This window comes from Paramacrobiotus metropolitanus, unplaced genomic scaffold (genome assembly GCF_019649055.1).
Source record: "Paramacrobiotus metropolitanus isolate TYO unplaced genomic scaffold, Prichtersi_v1.0 Parri_scaffold0000082, whole genome shotgun sequence".
Classification (NCBI taxonomy): domain Eukaryota; kingdom Metazoa; phylum Tardigrada; class Eutardigrada; order Parachela; family Macrobiotidae; genus Paramacrobiotus; species Paramacrobiotus metropolitanus.
Genome location: NW_026570302.1, coordinates 398,692 through 421,245, shown reverse-complemented (window position 1 = coordinate 421,245; position 22,554 = coordinate 398,692). Strand labels below are relative to the sequence as shown.

The window sequence follows — 22,554 nt, the reverse complement described above, 5'->3', positions numbered from 1 at the left end:
GTCTTATCTTCAGTTTTTAATATTTACAAGTGCGTAGTGCGTACGTAATACAGTGCACATAAGTGTTGTTTCACCTTTTATTGTATCGAGAGCTACAAGTTAGATATGTTATTGTATGATATGATCCAAGTTTTTCGGCAGTTGTGTAAATCTTATTATTTTCTTGCCGCTGCTAAATTTTCTGATACAGATCCGTGCTTGTGCATTTCCGTTGTCAGGTTTACACGATCACAACGCGTTGTGCTTGCAACACACTGTAAATACCTTGTCCTCCAGGACTTTTCTCAATATGGTGCCGTTCGCGGTTTTTCTTCTCGGATGTACACTGTTGAATACCGCATACTATTTTAAAGTGGCTGTAAGTTACTTTATACTTTTACAAGAGTCATCTTCGGCTTCGCCTCAGATTCTCTTGTGGTCTACAGCCAATTCCTTGAAAAATAATTCTTGTTCATTTATTTTTTAAGCCTGGTTTGTGTGTATGTTTTTACGTTTTACATATGATTAGGCGCTGTTCATAGCTTCAGTTAGCTTGCTCTAATCTGGAAATAGCAGTATATAGCTGATCGGTTCATTTTATGTGAAACAAAATTGTTAATTGCACGACTAATAATCGTGCAATTAACGCTGACCGCTCTCCGGTGAGCGGTCAGCGTGCTAAGCTTCTAATAATTCTGTTTCGCTACTTTTTAATAACTGGTACGTGGAAACCAATTTTGATCGAGGACGATAATATCCTTTGTTCAGTAATCAGTAGGCTTGGTCGGTAGATACAGTAGTGTGAATTTTTGGATAATTCCATTCAGCCAGTCGGCAGCAGGGGAGTGTGTATTGATAACGAGCAACAGAGATCACGTTGTCCTAATCGCCAAACATTAGTAACAGCAATAGCGAGTCCTGTAATTTCCGTTTACCCAGCAGCCCTAATTAGTGATCCCTAAACACTGGTATGACCTGTGGGTTGGCTCTTTCTGAATTTCGATCGTTCCGGATAACTGTTCCAAAATATTTTTTTGACTGAGATTTTAAGCATCTTGTAAGGGCGGCACGCCCCGCCCTCCTGAGTAGCTATTCGCTGTTTCTGGGGATTTCCACCCCGCACATTGCTGCGCTGTTTTGACGGACCTGCAGCACAGTTGCACTGGCTGCAGGATCCTTCCTCATTAGTCTGGTGTTGCTGCGCCACGGTGCGCATTAGATTCGGCAATAAAGCCTCATCCGGGTTCACCGCTGTTCGCTGTCGAGGATACGCGTGGCGCCCATACGGCCCCGCGTTATATGGTAGCAGATCTGGCTATCGTTTCCAGCTGCGCGCTCGTCGCGCCCGCAGCACCTCTGAGTTATGAACCCCATTTAACCCCGGGGTGTGGAGCTACATTCCCACCCCCCCCTCCACGCGGAACGTGATGGATCCTCTCCCAACTGACGGAGATGGACACCTCCCCGCGACGGATGCCTCCCAAACTGGACGGAGATGCCGCGGAGCGAGAAACGCCTCCTGCGATGCCGTGGAGCGAGAATTGCCTCCTGCGATGCCGACGGCGAACGCGACCCGGACCAGCGGGAAACCAGAACGGATACACCGCCAACAGCAGCACCAACTCCGATCCCAACGGCACGGATCGACCACCAGCACCACGCCGAAGAATTCCCCCACCAAAACACTGCCCGAACTTCCTGGGACGGCGACATCCCCCCGGACGGAGAAGTGGATTTCCCCACGGATTTGCGTGCTTTGTTTTTTTGCAGGGGTCACGGGCCACATAGACCCCAAACCCCTGCCCAAATTTCCCCAGAACGTGACCTTTCCCTTGCTGAAGAAACCACGGAATTTACCCGTTTCCGGGTTGGACCCTGGATCTGGCGCGACAGTGCGTTGACCCAGACGGTTGACTCGGACCGAACCGGAGCCGACCTGACCCGGAACCCAACCTGAGCCGAACCGGCGGGGGGTGCGGATCCTCCGAATCCTGGGAGATTTCGCTCCGAGGACGTAGCGATGCCTGCAAAAGGGGTGTAAGGGCGGCACGCCCCGCCCTCCTGAGTAGCTATTCGCTGTTTCTGGGGATTTCCACCCCGCACATTGCTGCGCTGTTTTGACGGACCTGCAGCACAGTTGCACTGGCTGCAGGATCCTTCCTCATTAGTCTGGTGTTGCTGCGCCACGGTGCGCATTAGATTCGGCAATAAAGCCTCATCCGGGTTCACCGCTGTTCGCTGTCGAGGATACGCGTGGCGCCCATACGGCCCCGCGTTATAGCATCTAATGGCGTTTGCATTTACACGGGATGTCGTTCTACCCGGTACTAGGTAGTTAACACTTTTTGTTTATTTGCAATAGCCACCAACAAAACAAAAACTAGCCCTCGCGGTCACACTGTTTGTAGAAAGAGGTGGTAAGGCCGGTGGTAAATTGAGGGTCTCGGACCATGGCGACCGTTCCCTTTATTCAGTGGGATTGGTCGGTGGATAGACATGCCAGCTTTTGACAATTCTGTTCGTTTGACAGCTGGAGCATTAGCATTCTGCTGGACAATGATAACGGTTCTGCTCTTATCTGCTCTAAGCCAGTAACGCTAAGATAATATCCCTTCCCTGAAACTTCAGCTTCCATTCACTCTACAGGCCTGAACGACGGTCAGTATGTTTCATGTAACTCATTAGGTCAGGTTAGTGGATTGTGTAACCTTTGTGCGGTTCTGTTCATTCGACAGCTCAGGAAGTTTGTTAGCATCGAGCAGTGGGTACTGGGCAAGGGCTTGGTTGGGTTCCGTTCTCATATGGTCAGTGAGTTTTTTCATTGTACAGGAAAACTCACGGTTAGTAAATTTGCGCTTGCAAACTATGGTTAGACACTGCCTGTTTTCTCACTACCACCGAGTGAAACGAAGTGCGATTTCGCCTTCTACCTAATACAATGGACGCCGAAATTGTCTTACACTTACGTAATCACAAAACTCGCGCAACCAAGCACTTTTCTGTACTCAAACAGCCAAATTTTTGACTGACCATCGGCCTGCTGACATTTACACTTGCACCTTGCGCATTTCCCAACGAAAACCATCGACCAACATCTCAAACGAATGAGGAAAAAATTTCAAGAATTTTAATACCAAACAAGGTGTTCTTTATAAGATCTAAAAGATAATCCAGGCATCTGAAGTTTCTCGTAGACATAGCATAGGATTTGCATCCGCGGTTTGCTTTCAGTTTTCACACAGAAATCGCACGCTTTGTCTACGACAAACTAAAATGGCTCGATTTTCTCTTAGATCTCATGAAGGATGACCCGTTTGGTATCGAAATTCTGGAAATTGTTTGGAAATTCTGGGAACAAGTGTTCGTATTCTTGCGCGTTTCTGCTTATTGGTCATTTGGTCCTGGCCATTTATTTTTATTGGTCATTCGGTCCCGGACCGAATGTAAGACAATTTTGGCTTCCATTGTATCAGTAATATGTAAAGGAACTATGCAGGTAAATAGGAATACGAGGTAAGTTCGCAAACTTTCGCTTTCGCACCCTCAAACACTTTTTTAGTTCATAGTTTTCATCATGACCACCCTGTAGCCAAAGATTTTACACATCGGTGTGAAAATTGTTTACGAGATAGAGGAGAATAAAATTTTAAAATGTTTAAATCCATTCACGTGGCATACAACAGCTTCAACTTTTTTGGTATTTGAGTTAATATTAAATTTTATGTTTATTGTAGATCTAAGTGTTTTGTAATGCACAGAGAACAATGTATGAGAACGCGGAAAAGTTGAAAGGTTTCAGTGCAAAAGCGCTTTCCGGTTCCGAAAACCAAAAGAAAATTTCTTCGCTTTAGAGCATATTGTTGAAACGTGACAAAGCTGAAAAAGTTTTCGAAGTTAATTTGAAACAATTAGTTTTTTTTATTACACTACATACTGCATTTGATTATTAGCTGCTCCACGGAACAGTGTTTTATGTAAAAGGTCTTTCAAGGTCACCTTGAACTGATGCCTGTACCGGTACCGGCATCCGAGCGATGGTCCCAGGGCAGACATTTTTGAAAACAAAATGCACGTGAGACCCTTTTGGGTTTAATGGTGAAATCGGTTTTTTAATTTGCTCAGCGGTTTTTTCTAGCCAAGTTCCACGGGGCGGCCGATTATACATGTAATATAGTAAGTAATATAGATATGTTATATACATAGGTATGTATTTCCTTGATACCGCCACCAGAAAACCAGTGCCATATTATTGTCCAGTGTATATTCCAAAACATTCTGCATAAGCGCATAGCAATTTAAAACTACGATACTGGCTGCTACATGAAAACGATTGGCGACACGCTCTACGTAAAATTTGTTGCATTTGTATATATTTACGCTATCGACGCGAAATTTAAGTTCGCGGTACAGTATATAGTAGATACTGTTGTAACATGGGTTGCGCCTTTAGCATTGTTTAGCGATGATTGGTTCTTTCCAGCGGTAGTTCATTTCTGTTCATTCCTGTTCGTTAGCGCTGTATTTGCGGGTTATGCATGCGGCTTCGCCGGAACGGAGGATTTTTCAGTCTTGTTTTCTCGCTTTTTGAATAAAGGTTTCCTTTGTTTAGAAAGTCGGGATCTGGGACTTTTCGAGTGTTTTTCAGTGGTTTCCGTGTCGATTCATTTAGATTAGGGTGGTATTTGTCAGTGATCACGATTTAGCAGTCAGATTTGCCGTCATTTTCCGTTTTATCATTTGTCTCTGTGACACTGTGTAAACCTTACATTTTTATACAGATGGGTGCTCCTTTCGTTGGTGAGGTGCATGTGCGGTATGTCGTGTTTTTTTCAGATTTATTGAAACTGTCCTTAACTAATCAAGATTTGTCAATGTCCCTTTCAAAAACAAAAACTAAGGCGCGCTGGCACTGCTTCTAACTGCAATTGTTTGTGGGTAGTATTCTCAAAATAATTAAGTCTTCGTTAACTTTAACAAAATGTGCGTCCAGACAAACCGCATAGTACAGTCTGTAAGTGTATTTGGCTTTGCGCTCCATATTGTGCGTGGTTAATGTCCTAGAATAAAATTGAAGGAGCCGTGCATGCTAAAGCCGACTCAGTGGCTGCGTGCTTGCTGTACGTTAGGTTCTTCAAAAGGAATAACTACAGTGCAATGTTCTGAATTACGGCAAGAATTCCGACGCACTCTCAGATTTCGAACTGCATGTTTACTCGTTAATTTCATATTTTCAACATTTCATCGAACCATGGTACACAAAATACAAAAAATGTACAGTTAACGTATCGTACAAACATTAATAACTGAGAAAGTACAATTTATGCGTCCATCCTTTTGATGCTAGCAATACAAGCGTAAACTTGTTCAATTTATCATAAATACAGCGACAAAACAGGATATTACAACTTCAGAACAAAACGGGAGACGACCAATTCCATCCTTCGCGTTATCGCAAAAAATTACCACGTGGCAGAGTATCCAATCACACGCGCTGCATTACCAGTTACAACACTGGCACTTGCCCTTATCGCAGAAATTGGGGTAGGTGCACTGGGTCTTGCTGTCGCATTTATCGCCGACATTCTTTGCCCACCCGGCTTGCGAGGAAACGATCTGACAATAAATAAGTATTAAAACTCGATGTAGGAAAAAAGGGAATTTTGTGCGTAAGAAAACATCGTTTAATGAAGACACAAGTATGCGCACTAGAAATGGTGAAATGGTTTGCAGAAATCAATGGCCTTGTATTACTGCCACTTACCAGAGAACACAGGACGACCGCGAGGAGTAAAAACCAGCGAAGAAAACTGTTCATGGTAGAAGCAGGAATGTAAACCGCGAAGACTGCAGTTATTCTAATAATCGAAGGTAGTCGTCAAAATGCAGTGATTAACGGTACGTAATTAATCGGTTAAAGCGAGTTTCGTAGTTTTATATACTTGTAGTACTGCGCCTGCAACTTCTCTCCGGCTCATAAATAGGTACCCGCGCTTTCCAGAAACGGGAACTTCCATTACATGCCGCTTGTGTAACCGGTAATTATTAGCTGTGCGCTCTTGTTTTTGTTTAAATATTACTGATTTTTCCTGTGAACACCATGCAGCCGGCTTAACAGTTCGTTAGCTGCATCAGACTTTTTTTCGCGCTTTCCTACGCTACAGATACTCTCGTACGCTACACATTGATGATATTATCATGATGAATTAACCATAAGACATATTAATGCTGAATCATGAATGAAAACAGCCGTCAGCACTGAGGACAGTTTGATGTATGGCTTTAATTACTTGCAAAATATGTGAAACGGCCGTGTTGACGAGCCCTTTTTGTTTGTTATGTACAATATCTTCAAGCTTTTTATCGGATTTTTCATTCATTGAAACAGTGTTTCGTCCAATAATTCGATTAAGAGAAACACGCTATTAATAATGTTATTGTTTTAACCTCTCGTGGCGGCAACATTGCAGTTAACAGCAATATCGGTTACGTTCGTCAATATGCTCGTTTTCACAAGCTGAACCACGAATCAAGTACATGTCCAGCAATCAGCACTGTCATGTTTGTTTGTTTGTTTTAGTGTGGGATCGCTGCAATGTTACCTCGCGTTAATCGCCGTCTCGGCGTGGTACACGGTGCGGGTTGCATCCGTGTTCGTTTGCCGCTGTGAGGAGTAGATGAGAGAAGCGGCTCACGTACAGCGATAAAGCCTCAGAAGGAATTTCAGTACTTTGCGCCGAGGTGCAGTGGTACTGCCTACGCGGATCTTACGATGTAGCGGGGATTCGATTCCCCATTGGTGCGTTTTTCGGCCATTTCTCGGTTTCCTTCAGATGGCACCCTGCTTAGTCCACAATATGCGCTTTCATATAACTCACCTCGCTATTGGATACTTACACTTATCTTAAGCTTAGTGATCTGTATAGGGTATTCATCGGCCAAAAAATCGTATATGCGCGCAACTTCCGGTTGCTGAATTACTATGCCGATTAAAAATAAATACGATGCTCAGGTGTAACAACGTCGTGTCTCAAAAGTAAGGTTACTCTGCGACGCATAATTGTGGCTGAGTATGCAATCAAGCTCCGGAAAATTCAAGAGCCCTTCTGCTACCACGGCTACCGTGCAAGAGGAAGACAAAACTAGAGTAGCGAGCTCATGCTTCACTCTTATTAGCACTGAAGGGAAGTGCAACATGTTTACTGCAGCCATATTGGAGTCGTTAAGACCTTTGGCTTTTTTGGTTTTTAAGAATTAGACAAGCGCTTGTGATATGACACTGCACAAATTAATAAATTTTTGCGAACCCGATTAAACATGCAAGCAAGATTTTCCGTGCATATATGTACACGAATTTGGTACCTTGTATTATGTAACGAATCACTCCTCTTGAATAATCTAGCCGGAAATACGGCATCCGTGCATGGTAGGATGGATGAAACCGATAGATTAAAAACTTTTTTTTGCTGCGAAACTTCAGCGATTATTTGTACCGGTCCAATATTTCCAGCAGCTTATGTAAAACCCTTTCAGCGCAAGCAGGGCACGTTGCAACAAAGCTTGCCAGTTGCCAGCCTACCAGCAGGAGTTTCATTGAACAAAAGCGCTATTTTTTATATTTTTTTGTGCTAGTAGTTACATGCAAACTTTCTGCGCCGTCATCTGGGTTTTTTCTTCTTGAATACACGACGTTAACCCCGCTTTTATATGTGCTTATTTAGCCTTCAAACTACAAATAAAGCGCTTTTTGTCCTCTTGCTGTTATGGCTGCACTCATGGGCGATTTCTGTATAATTTACTGATTTTGTTTCTCAACTCCTCATTTGCACAATTTATCCTAGATATGCATGGTTCTGGGATGGTTTTTAATTGTTAAAAACCTGCAAGCGTTAGGATCGTTCCCGTTAGGAAATAGGAAGTAAAGGAACGCGTCATGGATCCATGTTGCTTGGGAACGCTAGTCACAGCCAACAGGTGGCAGGCTCACAGCTCTATCATGAAAAGTACAGTACCGAATTACCGATATTACAGTGTGTAGCATTGTACGCATTAACGATTGGGAATTTTCGAAACCGGTTCAGGTTCAAACTCAAACTTGAGTTCAAGTTGCGAACTTGAACTTAACCATGAGTTTAAAGTTGAACTTGAGCACTTGTGACTTTTCGAAACGCAGAAAACCAAACTTAAGTTACAAGTTAGTTTTAACCGTCGCCTGCACGCGGTAGCGATTCTGCCTTGCGAAAATCTAGTTACTGGATTCATGATCCTTAGGCATCACTTTCACTTTTCTGATCCAGCGAAAGGTTAGAGTACTCCAACAAGAAAATTCAGAAGTGTTTTTTGATACCAAGGGAGGAAAATTTGGTTGCGAACAAAGGTTTTTATTCGTGCTTGAATATTACCATAGGGACCTACGAGCTAGAGCTACAAGTGGTGGTGTATGAGTACTCCGTCGTCCATAGGGTCAACATGCTAATTTCAACTAGACCTGCAGAGATTCATTGTAAACAGAAACGGCGTTCCATGCATTCAAAAAAATTGCTAGTTTATTTTCTATCTTTTGCCACACAACTGCCTAGTGTTCGCAAAGAGATGAAGTTATCACGACAGTTCAAAGTTTTGCAACGGCAGTCAACAGCCAAGTGGGCAGCGGCGTAACGAGCTCAAAGGTTTGGGGTGGGCCACCAGTATTGACTTTGGGGTAGGCCGTTCCCATAGACTCTATGTTATACTTATTGTAACTTCGCCTTTTCTTACAGTGAGTTGTATGTGGTACTGCTGTATGGTCACTTCAATCTTTGGGGTGGGCCATGGCCCCCAAATTATTAGGCTCGTTACGCCACTGCAAGTGGGTAACTGCCGCATCCAACGGTTGGCTGGCGTCAGTTCGACAACAGAACTTCAGAAATTGGTCGTCTCCGTTGATCACTTTTGAAACTGAACCACCAAAAAGTAAACTTGAAAATAAGCAAAGAAGTTAAAGAAAAATGCTTGTTTTTCTTAAAGTTTGCTATGGTTCAAATTTATATTTCAGCCGTTAACAAACGGCAACGCTCCAAAAGTTACTCAAGTTAAAGGGCCTTCCAACTTAGATATGGCACAGTTCGTACACGTCTTTTTCTGGATCACAGTTTTAACGAGTAATCCAGTAGCGCACGTAGACTCCTGTAGCCTCGGCAGTCTAGGTAGAACGCCGCAATCCCAGAGCTTTGTAGTCCGGTGTAGTCCATGTAGTCCGGTGTAGTCTCCGTAGTCCCTGTAGTCCGGGGTAGTCTCTGTAGTCCGGTGTAGTCTCCGTAGTCCGGTGTAGTCCGGTGTAGTCCGGTGTAGTCTCCGTAGTCCCTGTGGTCCGGTGTAGTCTCAGTAGTCCATGTAGTCCGGTGCTGTCCATGTAGCCGTGGCAGCCTCTGTAGTCCGGTGTAGTCTCTGTAGTCCCGTAGTCCGGTGTAGTCTCTGTAGTCCATGTAGTCCGGGGTAGTCTCTGTAGCCCCTGTAGTCCGGGGTAGTCTCCGTAGTCCGGTGTAGTCTCTGTAGTCCATGTAGTCCGGTGTAGTCTCCGTAGTCCCTGTAGTCCGGGGTAGTCTCTGTAGTCCGGTGTAGTCTCCGTAGTCCGGTGTAGTCCGGTGTAGTCTCCGTAGTCCCTGTAGTCCGGTGTAGTGTCAGTAGTCCATGTAGTCCGGTGTAGTCTATGTAGCCCGGTGTAGCCTCTGTAGTCCGGTGTAGTCTCTGTAGTCCATGTAGTCCGGTGTAGTCTCTGTAGTCCATGTAGTCCGGGGTAGTCTCTGTAGTCCGGTGTAGTCTCCGTAGTCCGGTGTAGTCCGGTGTAGTCCGGTGTAGTCTCCGTAGTCCCTGTAGTCCGGTGTAGTCTCAGTAGTCCATGTAGTCCGGTGTAGTCCATGTAGCCCGGTGTAGCCTCTGTAGTCCGGTGTAGTCTCTGTAGTCCATGGTCCGGTGTAGTCTCTGTGGTCCATGTAGTCCGGAGTAGTCTCTAGCCTAGTCCGGGGTAGTCTCCGTAGTCCGTGTAGTCTCTGTAGTCCATGTAGTCCGGTGTAGTCTCTGTAGTCCATGGTCCGGGGTAGTCTGTAGTCCCGTGTAGTCCATGGTCCCTGTGGTCCGGTGTAGTCTCAGTAGTCTCTGTAGTCCGGTGTAGTCTCTGTAGTCCATGTAGTCCGGTGTAGTCTCTGTAGTCCCATGTAGTCCGGTGTAGTCTCTGTAGTCCCTGTAGTCCGGGGTAGTCTCCGTAGTCCGGTGTAGTCCGGTGTAGTCCGGTGTGATGCTCCGTAGTCCTGTAGTCCGGTGTAGTCTCAGTAGTCCATGTAGTCCGGTGTAGTCTCTGTAGTCGGCCTTGGTCTCTGTAGTCATGTAGTCGGTGTAAGTCTCTGCTTGTCCATGTGGTCCGGGAGTAGTCTCTGTAGTCCGGGTAGTCTCTGTAGTCCGGTGTAGTCTCCGTAGTCCGGTGTAGTCCGGTGTAGTCTCCGTGGTCCCTGTAGTCCGTGTAGTCTCAGTAGTCCAGTTGGTCGGTGTAGTCCGCCCTTGGTGGCAGTCTCTGTAGTCCGGTGTAGTCTCTGTAGTCCATGTAGTCCGGTGTAGTCTCTGTAGTCCATGTAGTCCGGTGTAGTCTCCGTAGTCCCTGTAGTCCGGGGTAGTCTCTGTAGTCCGGTGTAGTCTCCGTAGTCCGGTGTAGTCCGGTGTAGTCTCCGTAGTCCCTGTAGTCCGGTGTAGTCTCTGTAGTCCATGTAGTCCGGTGTAGTCTCTGTAGTCCATGTAGTCCGGTGTAGTCTCCGTAGTCCCTGTAGTCCGGGGTAGTCTCTGTAGTCCGGTGTAGTCTCCGTAGTCCGGTGTAGTCCGGTGTAGTCCGGTGTAGTCTCCGTAGTCCGGTGTAGTCCAGTGTAGTCTTCGTAGTCCCTGTAGTCCGGTGTAGTCTCAGTAGTCCATGTAGTCCGTGTAGTCTCTGTAGTCCATGGTCCGGTGTAGTCTCCGTAGTCCTGTAGTCCGGGGTAGTCTCTGTAGTCCTGGTGTGGTCCGTGTAGTCTCCGTAGTCCCTGTAGTCCGGTGTAGTCTCAGTAGTCCATGTAGTCCGGTGTAGTCCATGTAGTCCATGTAGTCCATGTAGTCCGGTGTAGTCTCCGTAGTCCCTGTAGTCCGGTGTAGTCTCCGTAGTCCATGTAGTCTCTGTAGTCCATGTAGTCCGGTGTAGTCTCAGTAGTCCCTGCAGGCCGGTGTAGTCTCCTTAGTCCCTGTAGTCCGGTGTAGTCCGGTGTAGTTTCTGTAGTCCCTGTAGTCCGGTGCAGTCCTGTGTAGTCTCTGTAGTCCATATAGTCCGGAGGTCGTGTTCAGAGTCGGTTGAGTGTTGTCGTATTCGGAAGTGGTTCGGTGTGGTCTTGGTCACTCGTGGTTTGAAATTTTTGCTTCGCTGATGTGTTTTTCAGATTGTCCAATGGGCAAATTTATGCAATCATCAGAGTCAGTGTTGTGCTCAAATAAAATTAATTAATATTGCCCGAATTGAAAAACCAAACGCATGTACAGCCCTGGGCAGTGAAGTTGGGGCAGTTGTGTTAACTAAATTACAAAATATTGCTCTCAGCCGTTTTTGTTTTACACGTACTTGTACTTCATTTCAAAACAAGACATCTTTGGTTTGTTTTGAAATGAACAAGGCAGAGATGGCATCCTGTACCTTTTGGGCGTGTTTTATCACAAAGGGCAATTTTTGATGTTTCGACACTGCTTGGCGGGCTGAAAAGCGACAACTTCGACAATGCCCCCATTCAAATTGTAAAGGTACACAGGCGTCAGGCATATGGAGTTTTGACAGGTGTATTACTTAGCAGGACTAGTTGGGTCACAGTCCAGGTTTATCACTTTTTTACACTATCAATAAAATTTTTTATCAAATTTCAGTTGCCAGGAAGAATTCTACGGCGGATGCTTCGGGGCGCATTTTTAAATAGGTCTGCTTTAAGTTTGAACTAAGTGCAATTTGAAACATGGTCTCAACATCGAAACTTGTAGTATAATAGGGGCTGGACACATAGGGCAACCATGTAAAAGTTAAGTAACTATTTGTTTTATTGACGACTGGCCTATAGTAATTTTTTGTAAAAACTGGCCCAACTTGGCTGCCTAAGGGCTGTGATGACAACATCATCGTTGTGCTTCCACAACTACCAAGTTCGCTTAATTTTTCATGAATTTTATATGAACATGAATTGAATAAATATGTATTGTGTATTACTTAAGCTTAAATGATTTATAATTACGCAACGACATTGTAAAGAAACAGTTATTATTTAAAGTACTGTTGTTCCACTTTCCAGTAACTGACAAACGGCAAAAATACTGTGCATTTAGATAAAAATTGAACGGTGTCGTTGCAAATCGCAAAATATAAACCAACAATGCTAACGGTAACGCTTTTAAACGGGAATCGAAACATGCAAGAAACAATTAGTTTTAACTTTTATGGTGCATCGGTATAACCTTTCTTTTAAAATTCGTGCATACATTCCGTGTTTTTTGAAAGTGTACAGAAGCATTATTCTATCATACTGTACTGTATAACACCTTTATTAAAGTTTACTAGAAGACCCCGCGCAGTTGCGCGGAATAATTAATGCGATGGACAAAATCATAACCCAGTGCAAATAATACCGGTGAAACTGCATAGTTGGCGTTAATATCTACTGGAAATTTGCCTCTCTTTAACTGACTGCAGAGGCGACCTTAAACCAGAAACGCGGAATTTTTTCCCCAAAAGCCGATAACTTTTTTCTTTGGTTTCCGATCTATTTCTGAATTTCGGATCAGGAACCAATCATTTACCAAAATTTCGTGCATCTACTGAACAGGCTTTCTGTAGTTTATTAGAAGTTGTTCTTCTTTCCAGTTTTGTTGCCGTTCTGCGCTTTTCAACATGTAAACTATCCGTATTAGTTTATTTACTGCACTGTATTTTACCACTGTTTATATGTGTAATTTATTTGACCACTAACACCACTTGTGCCCTTCATATCCCAGTTTAACAATCAGTATAATAGCAGAGTAATTACTCTACTTGCTACTGCTATTTATTATTGTGCCTAACTCCAATGTATTATATCGATAAAACGTTGCCGCGCATGGGGGGTGGATTTTATTGACAAAATCCCTGGTGGACGAATTTGTCCACCGGAAACGAACAAACAACTGGACTGCAACCAATAACTACATAGCACAAACTTCAAAAGAACGCCTGCACAGGGCAGGTACGTCTCCAAACCCCAAATCGCTCTTGCGATCCGACTGCTGCCATACATTGCGCGAATTCCTCTCGTCTGCGATTATCCAAACTGACATATTTCTCATAACACCTGCTGCGCCAGTTGCCTTGCGCTTTAATTACCGCTGCCGATGCTACGAATTTGGCTGCTGCTGTGGCACCACCTCGCCGGAAGGAATGCGTGGATAACTTACTGCCGTCGATTCCGGCATCTGCCAGCGTTTGCTTTAAACAACGGTTGTACACGTGGCACGTTGGCTTCCATCGCACTAGTTTTGAGGAGCGCTGACCTTGCAGGCCAGAAACAATTGAATGAAAGCTGAAATAAATGGTACCGCGAACAGTGATCCAGCGAAATACGGAGCTTAGAGAATAGATCCTAATATCCATCCGGTAGGCTAGGACTGTGTTATGCTGCCAGAAAGTTTTCATAGAATTTCGTTGGCTTAATAAGCAATGGTGTTAGCCGTTAGGGATGGCTGTAACAGTGATCATCATTTCGACGACCGTCACTTCGAATAGCACAACGTCGCCCCGTCTCGACGTGCAGCTAACGTATAACTAAACCGTCTTAAGGAAGACCTCATTTTTGTAGCAAAACTAGCTCCCGCATAGTACACAACCGTCCCGGAACATCAGGCACGCGAAACGGTATCGTGGTTTTTTATTCGCGTACCAGGATACCCATGAAAAGATTCGGGACGGATGTACGCTTAGGTACGTCCCGTATTCGCAACGGGTAGATACGAAAACTTGTACAGCCCGGCAGTAGACAAATTAGAATAAAATTAAGCACATTTTAAGTTACATTTAAAGTTTAAAGCACGGGCCTGAAGTCCTGCCACAATTGAGTCCTCGTTCTTGTCAACAGAGCTTCGGGCAGAAAAATTGTCGAAAACCGATCTGAGGGTCAGCAGGTTGTGGTCGGTCAGCAACTAAATTGTTGGGATGCAAAACGTAGGTTAGAGAACTGACGTACTAGTATGTTGGCACCGGTTGTAAAACCAACTTACGCTGTTTTCTGGTTTTCAACCTGAAGTATATAAGTCGGTCTGATAGTTCATCTTCATGTTTGAATAATGCTAAATTTTATTCGTTTCAACGTGAAAAGGCCAATGCTAGAACGCCAGTGGAATGTCTTGCCGGCAGGATTCCTAGAGATCAAGTCGTCGACGAAAATTCTAGAGTCAAAAAGCCGGTGGAAGTTTCGTAACTTTTCAATTTCATTTACTGTGCAGATTAAAAAACATTTTGCAAGGAAAAGGTATCTTGCACAGATTCGGGAGCTCCGTTATCAATATAAGCATCGTTATCGGGCCGCATGCAGGTATGTGTTTTGTTCCGTTGGCAGCTTGCGCAGAACGCGCGGATGAGTTCTTGAGAATACCTGAGCAACGCTAAAGAGACAAAAGAGGTATCTTACGACGGCACTGCGGCAACACTCAAGTGTAATCTAGTCCGATACCATTGAAACTTTTCTTGGAAAGAGTCGCAATTTCTGAATGTAGACTGGCCCAGCTAACCAGGACGAAAGATTCCAACACGCGGAGACACACAGAAACCGCTTTGATTAACGCATTCCAGGACTGTACTCTAGGGATTAGACGATCTAGAGTGTAGCGACTGTAGCCTCTAGAGTACAGTGTTGCGCATTCTTACGGCAGAAGCGGCTATATCACAAACTATTCTTCACACACAGCACAGCAGCCGCTGCGTGTTGATTTTAGGAAAATTGGCATATGAAAAATTTTGCGAAAACAGATAACCGTTAAGCGGCGTCAACCGCAGTTCATAACTAGGTTCGCAAATCATCTTGAAGACGCCATTAAATTCAGAAATGATAAGCTGGTTGCAATCGCAAACTTTCACGCTGAAATTTAACTGCGGTAGTGTTGAACTGAAGGCATGTATGTTGTTTTGGCATTGTGTTTCTTCCATATTTTGTTAGCTTGTTTACCGGCCCAGTTATTCTTGTTTATTGTAGTTGACTGTTTGCTTGCCGAACCTTGAAGGATGTTTGAGAAATAACAGTAGAAGAAATTTGGTTAGAGACAAATACTGCATGCTTGTAACTACTTTTTGTATTTGTTTTTAAACTTGTTCAAAGATGATGATAAATTTGCTGTCCGTCCGGCGGTTATTGCCACTATATGCATATACGCACGATTGTATGATTTACCAGATGTGATTTTCTTACCTAACAGTGCTAATGAGAGTTTTTATAAAAGGTCACTTGCTAACTTGTAGATTATCTTTCCCGCTTAAATTTTTTTACCTACCTGCGTATATCATCTGCAGTGTATACGTATGTAAAAGTGCAGTGACGAAAAGAAGTGCGCATACATGCAGGGACAGACAGATCGTGGCAAAGTGGATAACTAACCATAATTTAACAATTACCATGTTCCTCGTACGACGGTATCCGAACATTCTACTATTTATATACTATCAGTATCACTGTATCAGTCCTATTAAACAAACATCTGCAGTGGTTAGGCAGTGCAATAGATGACGCTTTTCGGTATATTGCGCTTCTGCCGTTAGATGGCTTCGGCCAACGCCGCGTCCGATCGTTTCGGCTGCGTTACATTTCGGCCGCACATAATCATTTCGGCCAACGTAAAATTTGTACGAGGTTTACTTCTGCCGACACTTGTTTCGGCAACAGCATATCTCGGCCATCTTTGATTTCTTAAGTTTACTAGTTTTGGAAGTATTTCTAGGTTTTCTTAGGTTTCTTAGGTTTTTCAGGTTTCTAAGAATTTCTCGGGCTTGCCTTTCGTGTTTTTCTAGGACGCTTTTTTCACTCTTAGGTTTCTTATGTTAATCTTTAGTTTTTTAGGTTTTATACTTAGGTTTTCGGAAGTTATTCTTAGGCTTGTGAGGATGTTCTTAGCTTATGTTTCTGAGGATAATCTTAGATTTCTTAGATTTATTGGTCTTCGCGCTCGTGACGGTGGGCTTCGTACAACCGCCCTTTGCTTCTGAGGTTTCTTACGGTAACGGTAAGTGGCTGACCTCTAATGCTCATGATCACTTTATTAGTTTTGTTAGATTTTTCATCGTTACACGGAGAGATGTTAAACCAAGGTGTGTTCGTTAGTCCAAAAAGGCAGCGTGGCAACACCAGGGACATTCATCGTCCATTTACTACGGGCACAATAATAATCGCACATTCACGACGCATTCGTACATCGCCGCACATCTTGACTAAGGAGACTACAGTGGACTTTACAGAAACAATGTGGGACTACGGAGACTACATGAGACTACGGATACCACATAAGACTACGGATACTACGTGAGATTAATGAGACTACATGTGACTACGGAGACTACATAAGACTACGGAGACTACGGAAGACTGCGGAAGACTACAGTGGACTACGGAGACTACAGTGGACTACGGAGACTACATAAGACTACGAAGAGTACATAAGACTACGGAGACTACATGAGACTACGGAGACTACATGAGACTACAGTGGACTACGGAGACTACATAAGACTATGAGACTACATGAGACTATGGAGACTACATGAGACTACGGAAGACTACAGTGGACTACGGAGACTACGGAGACTACAGTGGATTACGGAGACTACATAAGACTACGGAAAGTACATAAGACTACGGAGACTACATGAGACTGCGGAGACTACATGAGACTACAGTGGACTACGGAGACTACATAAGACTATGAGACTACATGAGACTACGGAGACTGCATGAGACTACGGAGACTACATGAGACTACGGAGACTACAGTGGACTACGGAGACTACACGGGACTACGGAGACTACACGGGACTACGGAGACTACACGGGACTACGAAGAGTACATAAGACTACGGAGACTACATGAGACTACGGAGACTACATGAGACTACAGTGGACTACGGAGACTACATGGACTATGAGACTACATGAGACTATGGAGACTACATGAGACTACGGAAGACTACAGTGGACTACGGAGACTAGTGGATACAGAGACTACATAAGACTACGGAAAGTACATAAGACTACGGAGACTACATGAGACTGCGGAGACTACATGAGACTACAGTGGACTACGGAGACTACATAAGACTATGAGACTACATGAGACTACGGAGACTGCATGAGACTACGGAGACTACATGAGACTACGGAGACTACAGTGGACTACGGAGACTACACGGGACTACGGAGACTACACGGGACTACGGAGACTACACGGGACTACGGAGACTACACGGGACTATGGGGACTACGTGCGGCTACGGAGACTACACGGGACTACTGAGACTACATGGGACTACGGAGACTACGGAGATTACGTGAGACTACATGAAACTACGGAGACTACAGGGACTACGGAAACTGCAGTGGACTACTTTGACTACATTAACTGCAGTGAACTACCGCAAATTCAGTGGAGCAAGCTGTCTTGTAGTGTCATTCAGGTGCGCATGCTGTCAAGGTTACAAAAGTTCTGACGATAGAGACTACACCCGACTACGCAGTCTGAAAGTGACTACTGCACTACGAACCGATAATGTGATCCGGAAAATGGTCGTGTACGAACTGTGCCATAGGTGTCCAACTTGAACTTAAATTGACTTTTGCAAGTTCAAGTTTACGTTCAGACGGGCCCAGCCGTGGCCTCTACTACTTTTTTAACTTGAACTTGAGTTTGGACTCGAGTTTGAACCGTCTTCGAAAATTCACAACTACGATAAGTAGATCGTGTACGGTGTTCACATACTTACACTAACCACTTACTCTGTGCCGACTATACGTAGTGGTAAGTCTTACTCTGTGCCGATTACGTACGTAGTCAATTACGTGCCGATTACGTAGTCAATTACGTACCTACTTAACCATAAGTTGCACGGTAATATTATTATACTGTAACATGCGCCCTGGTTGTTCCACATTTGTTTTATTATGTGTTACTTAAAGTGTAAAGTAATCCAAAATCGAAGTGCTCAATATTACAAGTACAGTGCCATATAATTATCATTAAAAAAAATAATTATTGTGTGGCTGGCATTCAGGTTATTCGCTTGTGTTGACGCTTTGTAGGTGTATCGTCCATTCCTTTCATCCCAAAACAAGATGGATGTTACTAAACTGTTTAACGAGGAAACCAGGGACTTGATGAGTAAATATGCCATAGCGATGGGGGTCACCCCCGAAGAGCTATATGGAGCATTTCTGGGTGCGATGCAGCCCCTTATCAACAAATCAATCCAGGTAAAGAACGTGCTTATGATGATGATATAAGTTAAATGCCGATACTGTAATTTACTCGTAAAATGCAAATACATTAACAAAAATTACATTAAATACTGTACTTTATTCGTTAAAATTTAATCTGATTGGTTAAATTTCGGGTATCGCAGCTTTTGAATTTTGGCAAAATATCAAAAAGCAACCGCAATTTTCCTGTGCAGCAATACCGTAATTACAAGTATACAGTACTTCTATACAGTGTACTTGGCATTCTAACAGTTATTTTGCTTAAAAATAGGAAATGCCTGTTCCCACCACCCTGGCACCTCTTCTGGTTATTATCACCACCTTTCACCGCGAGAATTAATTTCGCGAGAATTAAATGTGCGGGGTATCCCTCCCGGAAAAAGTGAGATCATAGCGTGTTGCGTTGATATGACTCCACATATCAACGGAGCACGTTAGTATGTCCGCTCTCGCATTGGCCTGTCGAGCCTCTATCCGTTCTGTGAGTGGCCGGTTTCACCCAACCACATTTGTGCGAAACCACTAGGCTTAACGATAACAAATGTGCCGATTGGTGCAAGGCTACCCAATCATGGAATTAATGGTCAAACAGCATAGCATTTGAAAAGCAGTAAAAGCCGAACATTCCCTGCGAAATGGCCCGCTAATATGCAATCAAAACTTTGTTTTATTTTGATGGCAGTTTAGATTACTAGTGCTGCTTTTTCATTTCGTTTCTGATTTTTTTATTCTCTGATCCGGAGGGCGCCACGTTGGAAGTAGAGAAAGGCTGTGCGCAGTGTGCGGAGCTCCGCAGACGCACCTAAAAACGAGACTCGATTCAGCAATATGCGTTATGGTTCCAGTAATCTTCTCATTCAAACATGTAGACTACACTTTTGTATAGTACCTACTACCTACGACCACATGTGGCTGTGTGCTCAACGCTCAATGTGTGCGCTCAGTGAGTGTGTATTAATGCTGCACTGCATAGCCGTTGTATACGAGTGCAATAGCCCGAGCTTGTACGAGCAGGCGCTGTACGCAATATTCCCCTAGTGCGTCCCTAATCACCTATGTAGAAAGATGTTCACGGAGTTCTCTCGCAGAACTTCTTCGCTTTAGCGGAAGATTTTTTTACCGGCAGGGTATCAAATTCTCTCTTTCTCCGCTAAATACGATAAAAGGATTATCTCAGGTTTTTGCAAGAAAAACAAAACAAAAACGGTCTATCTGAAGTAGCAACCTATCGGCCTCTAGAAACCGGTAATATTTGCCGGTATCAATAAGTACTAGGGTAAGTTTCCGGCCGGTGCAACTAATCGTAAGGAAAAAGTGCCGCTAACGGCAAAGCTGATTTAAATCTGTAGATTGAGTCTTTCAGATATACACAACTCATGGTATGAAAAGTACTATAAAGAGGTGAGAATAACCAAAAGAGGTGTACAAAGGAGGTGGGAACAGTCAAAAGGTGATGTAAAAAATATTTTCAAAAAGGTGGTGCGAACAGCCAAAAGGCGGTGAAAGGTTGTGAGAATAGCCAAAAGGTGGTGTGAAGTGGTGGGAATAGCCACACCCTTAAAAATAAAATAGAAGGACAGAACGTGTTTTTAAGTAGTATTTGAGTGTAGAAGATTTAAAGCAGCCATTTATGTACATAATAATTGTTAACCCAGGTTAATCAAAAGGACACATGACTTATCTTAGATCTACCGCTTTTGCTGATTATTGTAAAACTGTCTCATTAGAACGCTGGCTTTTATCGAATATCGAGAAAACCAAACAATCGATTTATTTCTTGAAAACTCGAGAATTTCTTAGGAATTGTACTCGTACAAATGTAAACATGTAACATGGCGCTTCGGTGGCTTTCAGATTGGCGATCGGGATATAAAAAACGATGTAAACGTCGTTGTTGTCGACACCAGTGGGAATGCCGGCAAGTGTGCCCGCCGACTGCAGGGGATCCACAATCAGCTGCTTGATCCACAAGAGTATGAACACAACAAACATTTGACCGACCGCATCCATTACCAGTTGTAGTACCGTAGATCCGATGTTGAACTTAAATACTTAATCTAAGCGTTTCTGGTTGCAGGGCTAAGCGACTGGTAGAAGAGGATAGCAAAAGAGTGGAGTGCGATCCTGTAACCGGGAAGCAGGTGTAAAATCGAAACGCATTTGACGTTAAATTTTTCGAAAATAGCGCATACGCCCTGGGTCATTTTTTCCCACACTAATCTTTTGTTCTTCGTTATGCGGTAATTCGATTACCCGAGACGAATTACCGCATAACGAAGCACTTATATAGTGAACAGCATTTCAGAGGCTACGCGAACCAAATTGCCTCGTAACTTAAGCTGTCAACTTGTCACAAATTTAAACCAAGATTTTGAAGCAGTATACTGGTTGGCTTCGTGTGACCGTGTGGCTAAAATGACTAATATACTTAAATGACTAAATATCTCATTTCTAAAACACGAATACCTCAAAACGGTTCACTATTTTTTTAAAATTTTAAAATATGACAACCAGAAATTTTACTGAATCTGTGATTATGTATAAACAGAACGCCAAAAGCATTACGCTTGTTAGAGAAGTAAACGAAGGTGGTGAGCCGTTCAACCTCTTACTGTAGTGAGCTAGGTTAAGACCATAGGATAATTTCGAGTTTCTGGTCCCTAATTTATTATGACATTTTCAAAAACAGGTCAAAGAGGTGACCCAGTTCATACCACCCAAATTTGTGGGCATGCACGAAAACGTTCACGCACTCAAACGCTCTTTTCTGCAATAGCTCATGGCAGTGTGATAGCCAAGTGATTGGCATACTTTGGCGGGAAAACCTTTTTGCGCGTAACCTCCGGTTGGGGATTATGGCTTTCCGAAAATTCCAAAAAGTTTAAATGTGTCTAGGTGTTTAAATGTGTCTAGGTGGTTGAACATGGCGCTTACGTACCGCGCCAGATTTAACCATATGTATTGCCGTAACGTCATGCTCCAGGCGGGTGCCGGCAGCGGTACAGGGGAACGGTGGAACGCGTTTACTTTTGCCCCTTATAGCCTTATACTCCCCCTTATACCCTTATAGCCACAGCGTCATGCATCAGCCGGCTGACGGCAGCCAGCACAGGGATTATCTAGGTGAGCCACTAACATCCCCTCTTATATAGGGGACAAATAAGTCTACTCGGCCCGGTTCCCTGTACTGCTGCCGTCACCCGCCTGGAGTGTGACGTTACGGCAATACATACGGTTAAATCAGGCGCGGTACATAAGCGCCATGTATAGCCACAACGTAAAACACCAGCCGGCTGACATCAGAAGTACAAGGGACTGGTTCGACTAGACTCATTTTTCCCCTTATATTCTTCTCATTCTGCGTATTTCTGTTTTGTGTTTGTGTTGAATATTATACGTCTGAACGCTATCACGGTAGAGAGCCAATCTGGATGAGAACACGACGAACGGGTTGTTCGTCTTAAAGGCCGAGGACGTGTATGGCGCATTGCAAAACAAAACACCGCTGGGCCATAACTATACGTTCATCGGCAACGCGCCTGGTACATTTAAAGTGCAGCCGCGCAATTCCGAAAAAACAACAGGAGGAGGATGCCAAGGTCATCCAGGAAATGGAGGCTGTATTTGCGGGGATCTTCCGCGCGCTACTGGCTGCGCGGCAGACACAGTTCCGGTTATCACCGGACGCTGTGAAATTTATCGAAGAAACTTGTTCGACGACGAATTAATAACTAAACTGAAAACATTGGGATCTTTTAGGCATTATGAAGCTGCATGACAGCAATCTGTTAGCTAATATAAAAACTCTTTGACAAATTTGTCCAAAAAGAAGCAAAAAACTGAATCTAAAACAGAATCCAAGTACGGAAAGCTTGATAAACACCATTAAATTAATACTCGTACTGATTAGAACGAATATTTATTAATGTAACCTAGCGAAACGTTATTCAGCAGTAAACTGAAATAAAGAACATAGACTGTCTTAGGATCTTCGATTCCGTGCTTAGCAAATACCGGTACTTTTTACTGGTTTTTGTTTCGGTAGGCAGAAATCGGTAGCAACCTGATC

At 43.9% G+C, this 22,554-nt stretch overlaps 1 protein-coding gene across 1 annotated transcript; it reads left to right on the top strand.

Moving 5' to 3' along the window:
* Positions 1-18,341: 18,341 nt before the first annotated feature.
* On the top strand, positions 18,342-22,297 carry LOC129595766 (uncharacterized). Its single transcript, XM_055492869.1, has 5 exons — positions 18,342-18,479; positions 20,340-20,458; positions 20,563-20,626; positions 21,904-22,084; positions 22,245-22,297. The coding sequence occupies exons 1-5, from the start codon at positions 18,342-18,344 to the stop codon at positions 22,295-22,297; spliced, it is 555 nt and encodes a 184-aa protein (XP_055348844.1).
* The last annotated feature ends 257 nt before the right edge of the window (positions 22,298-22,554 follow it).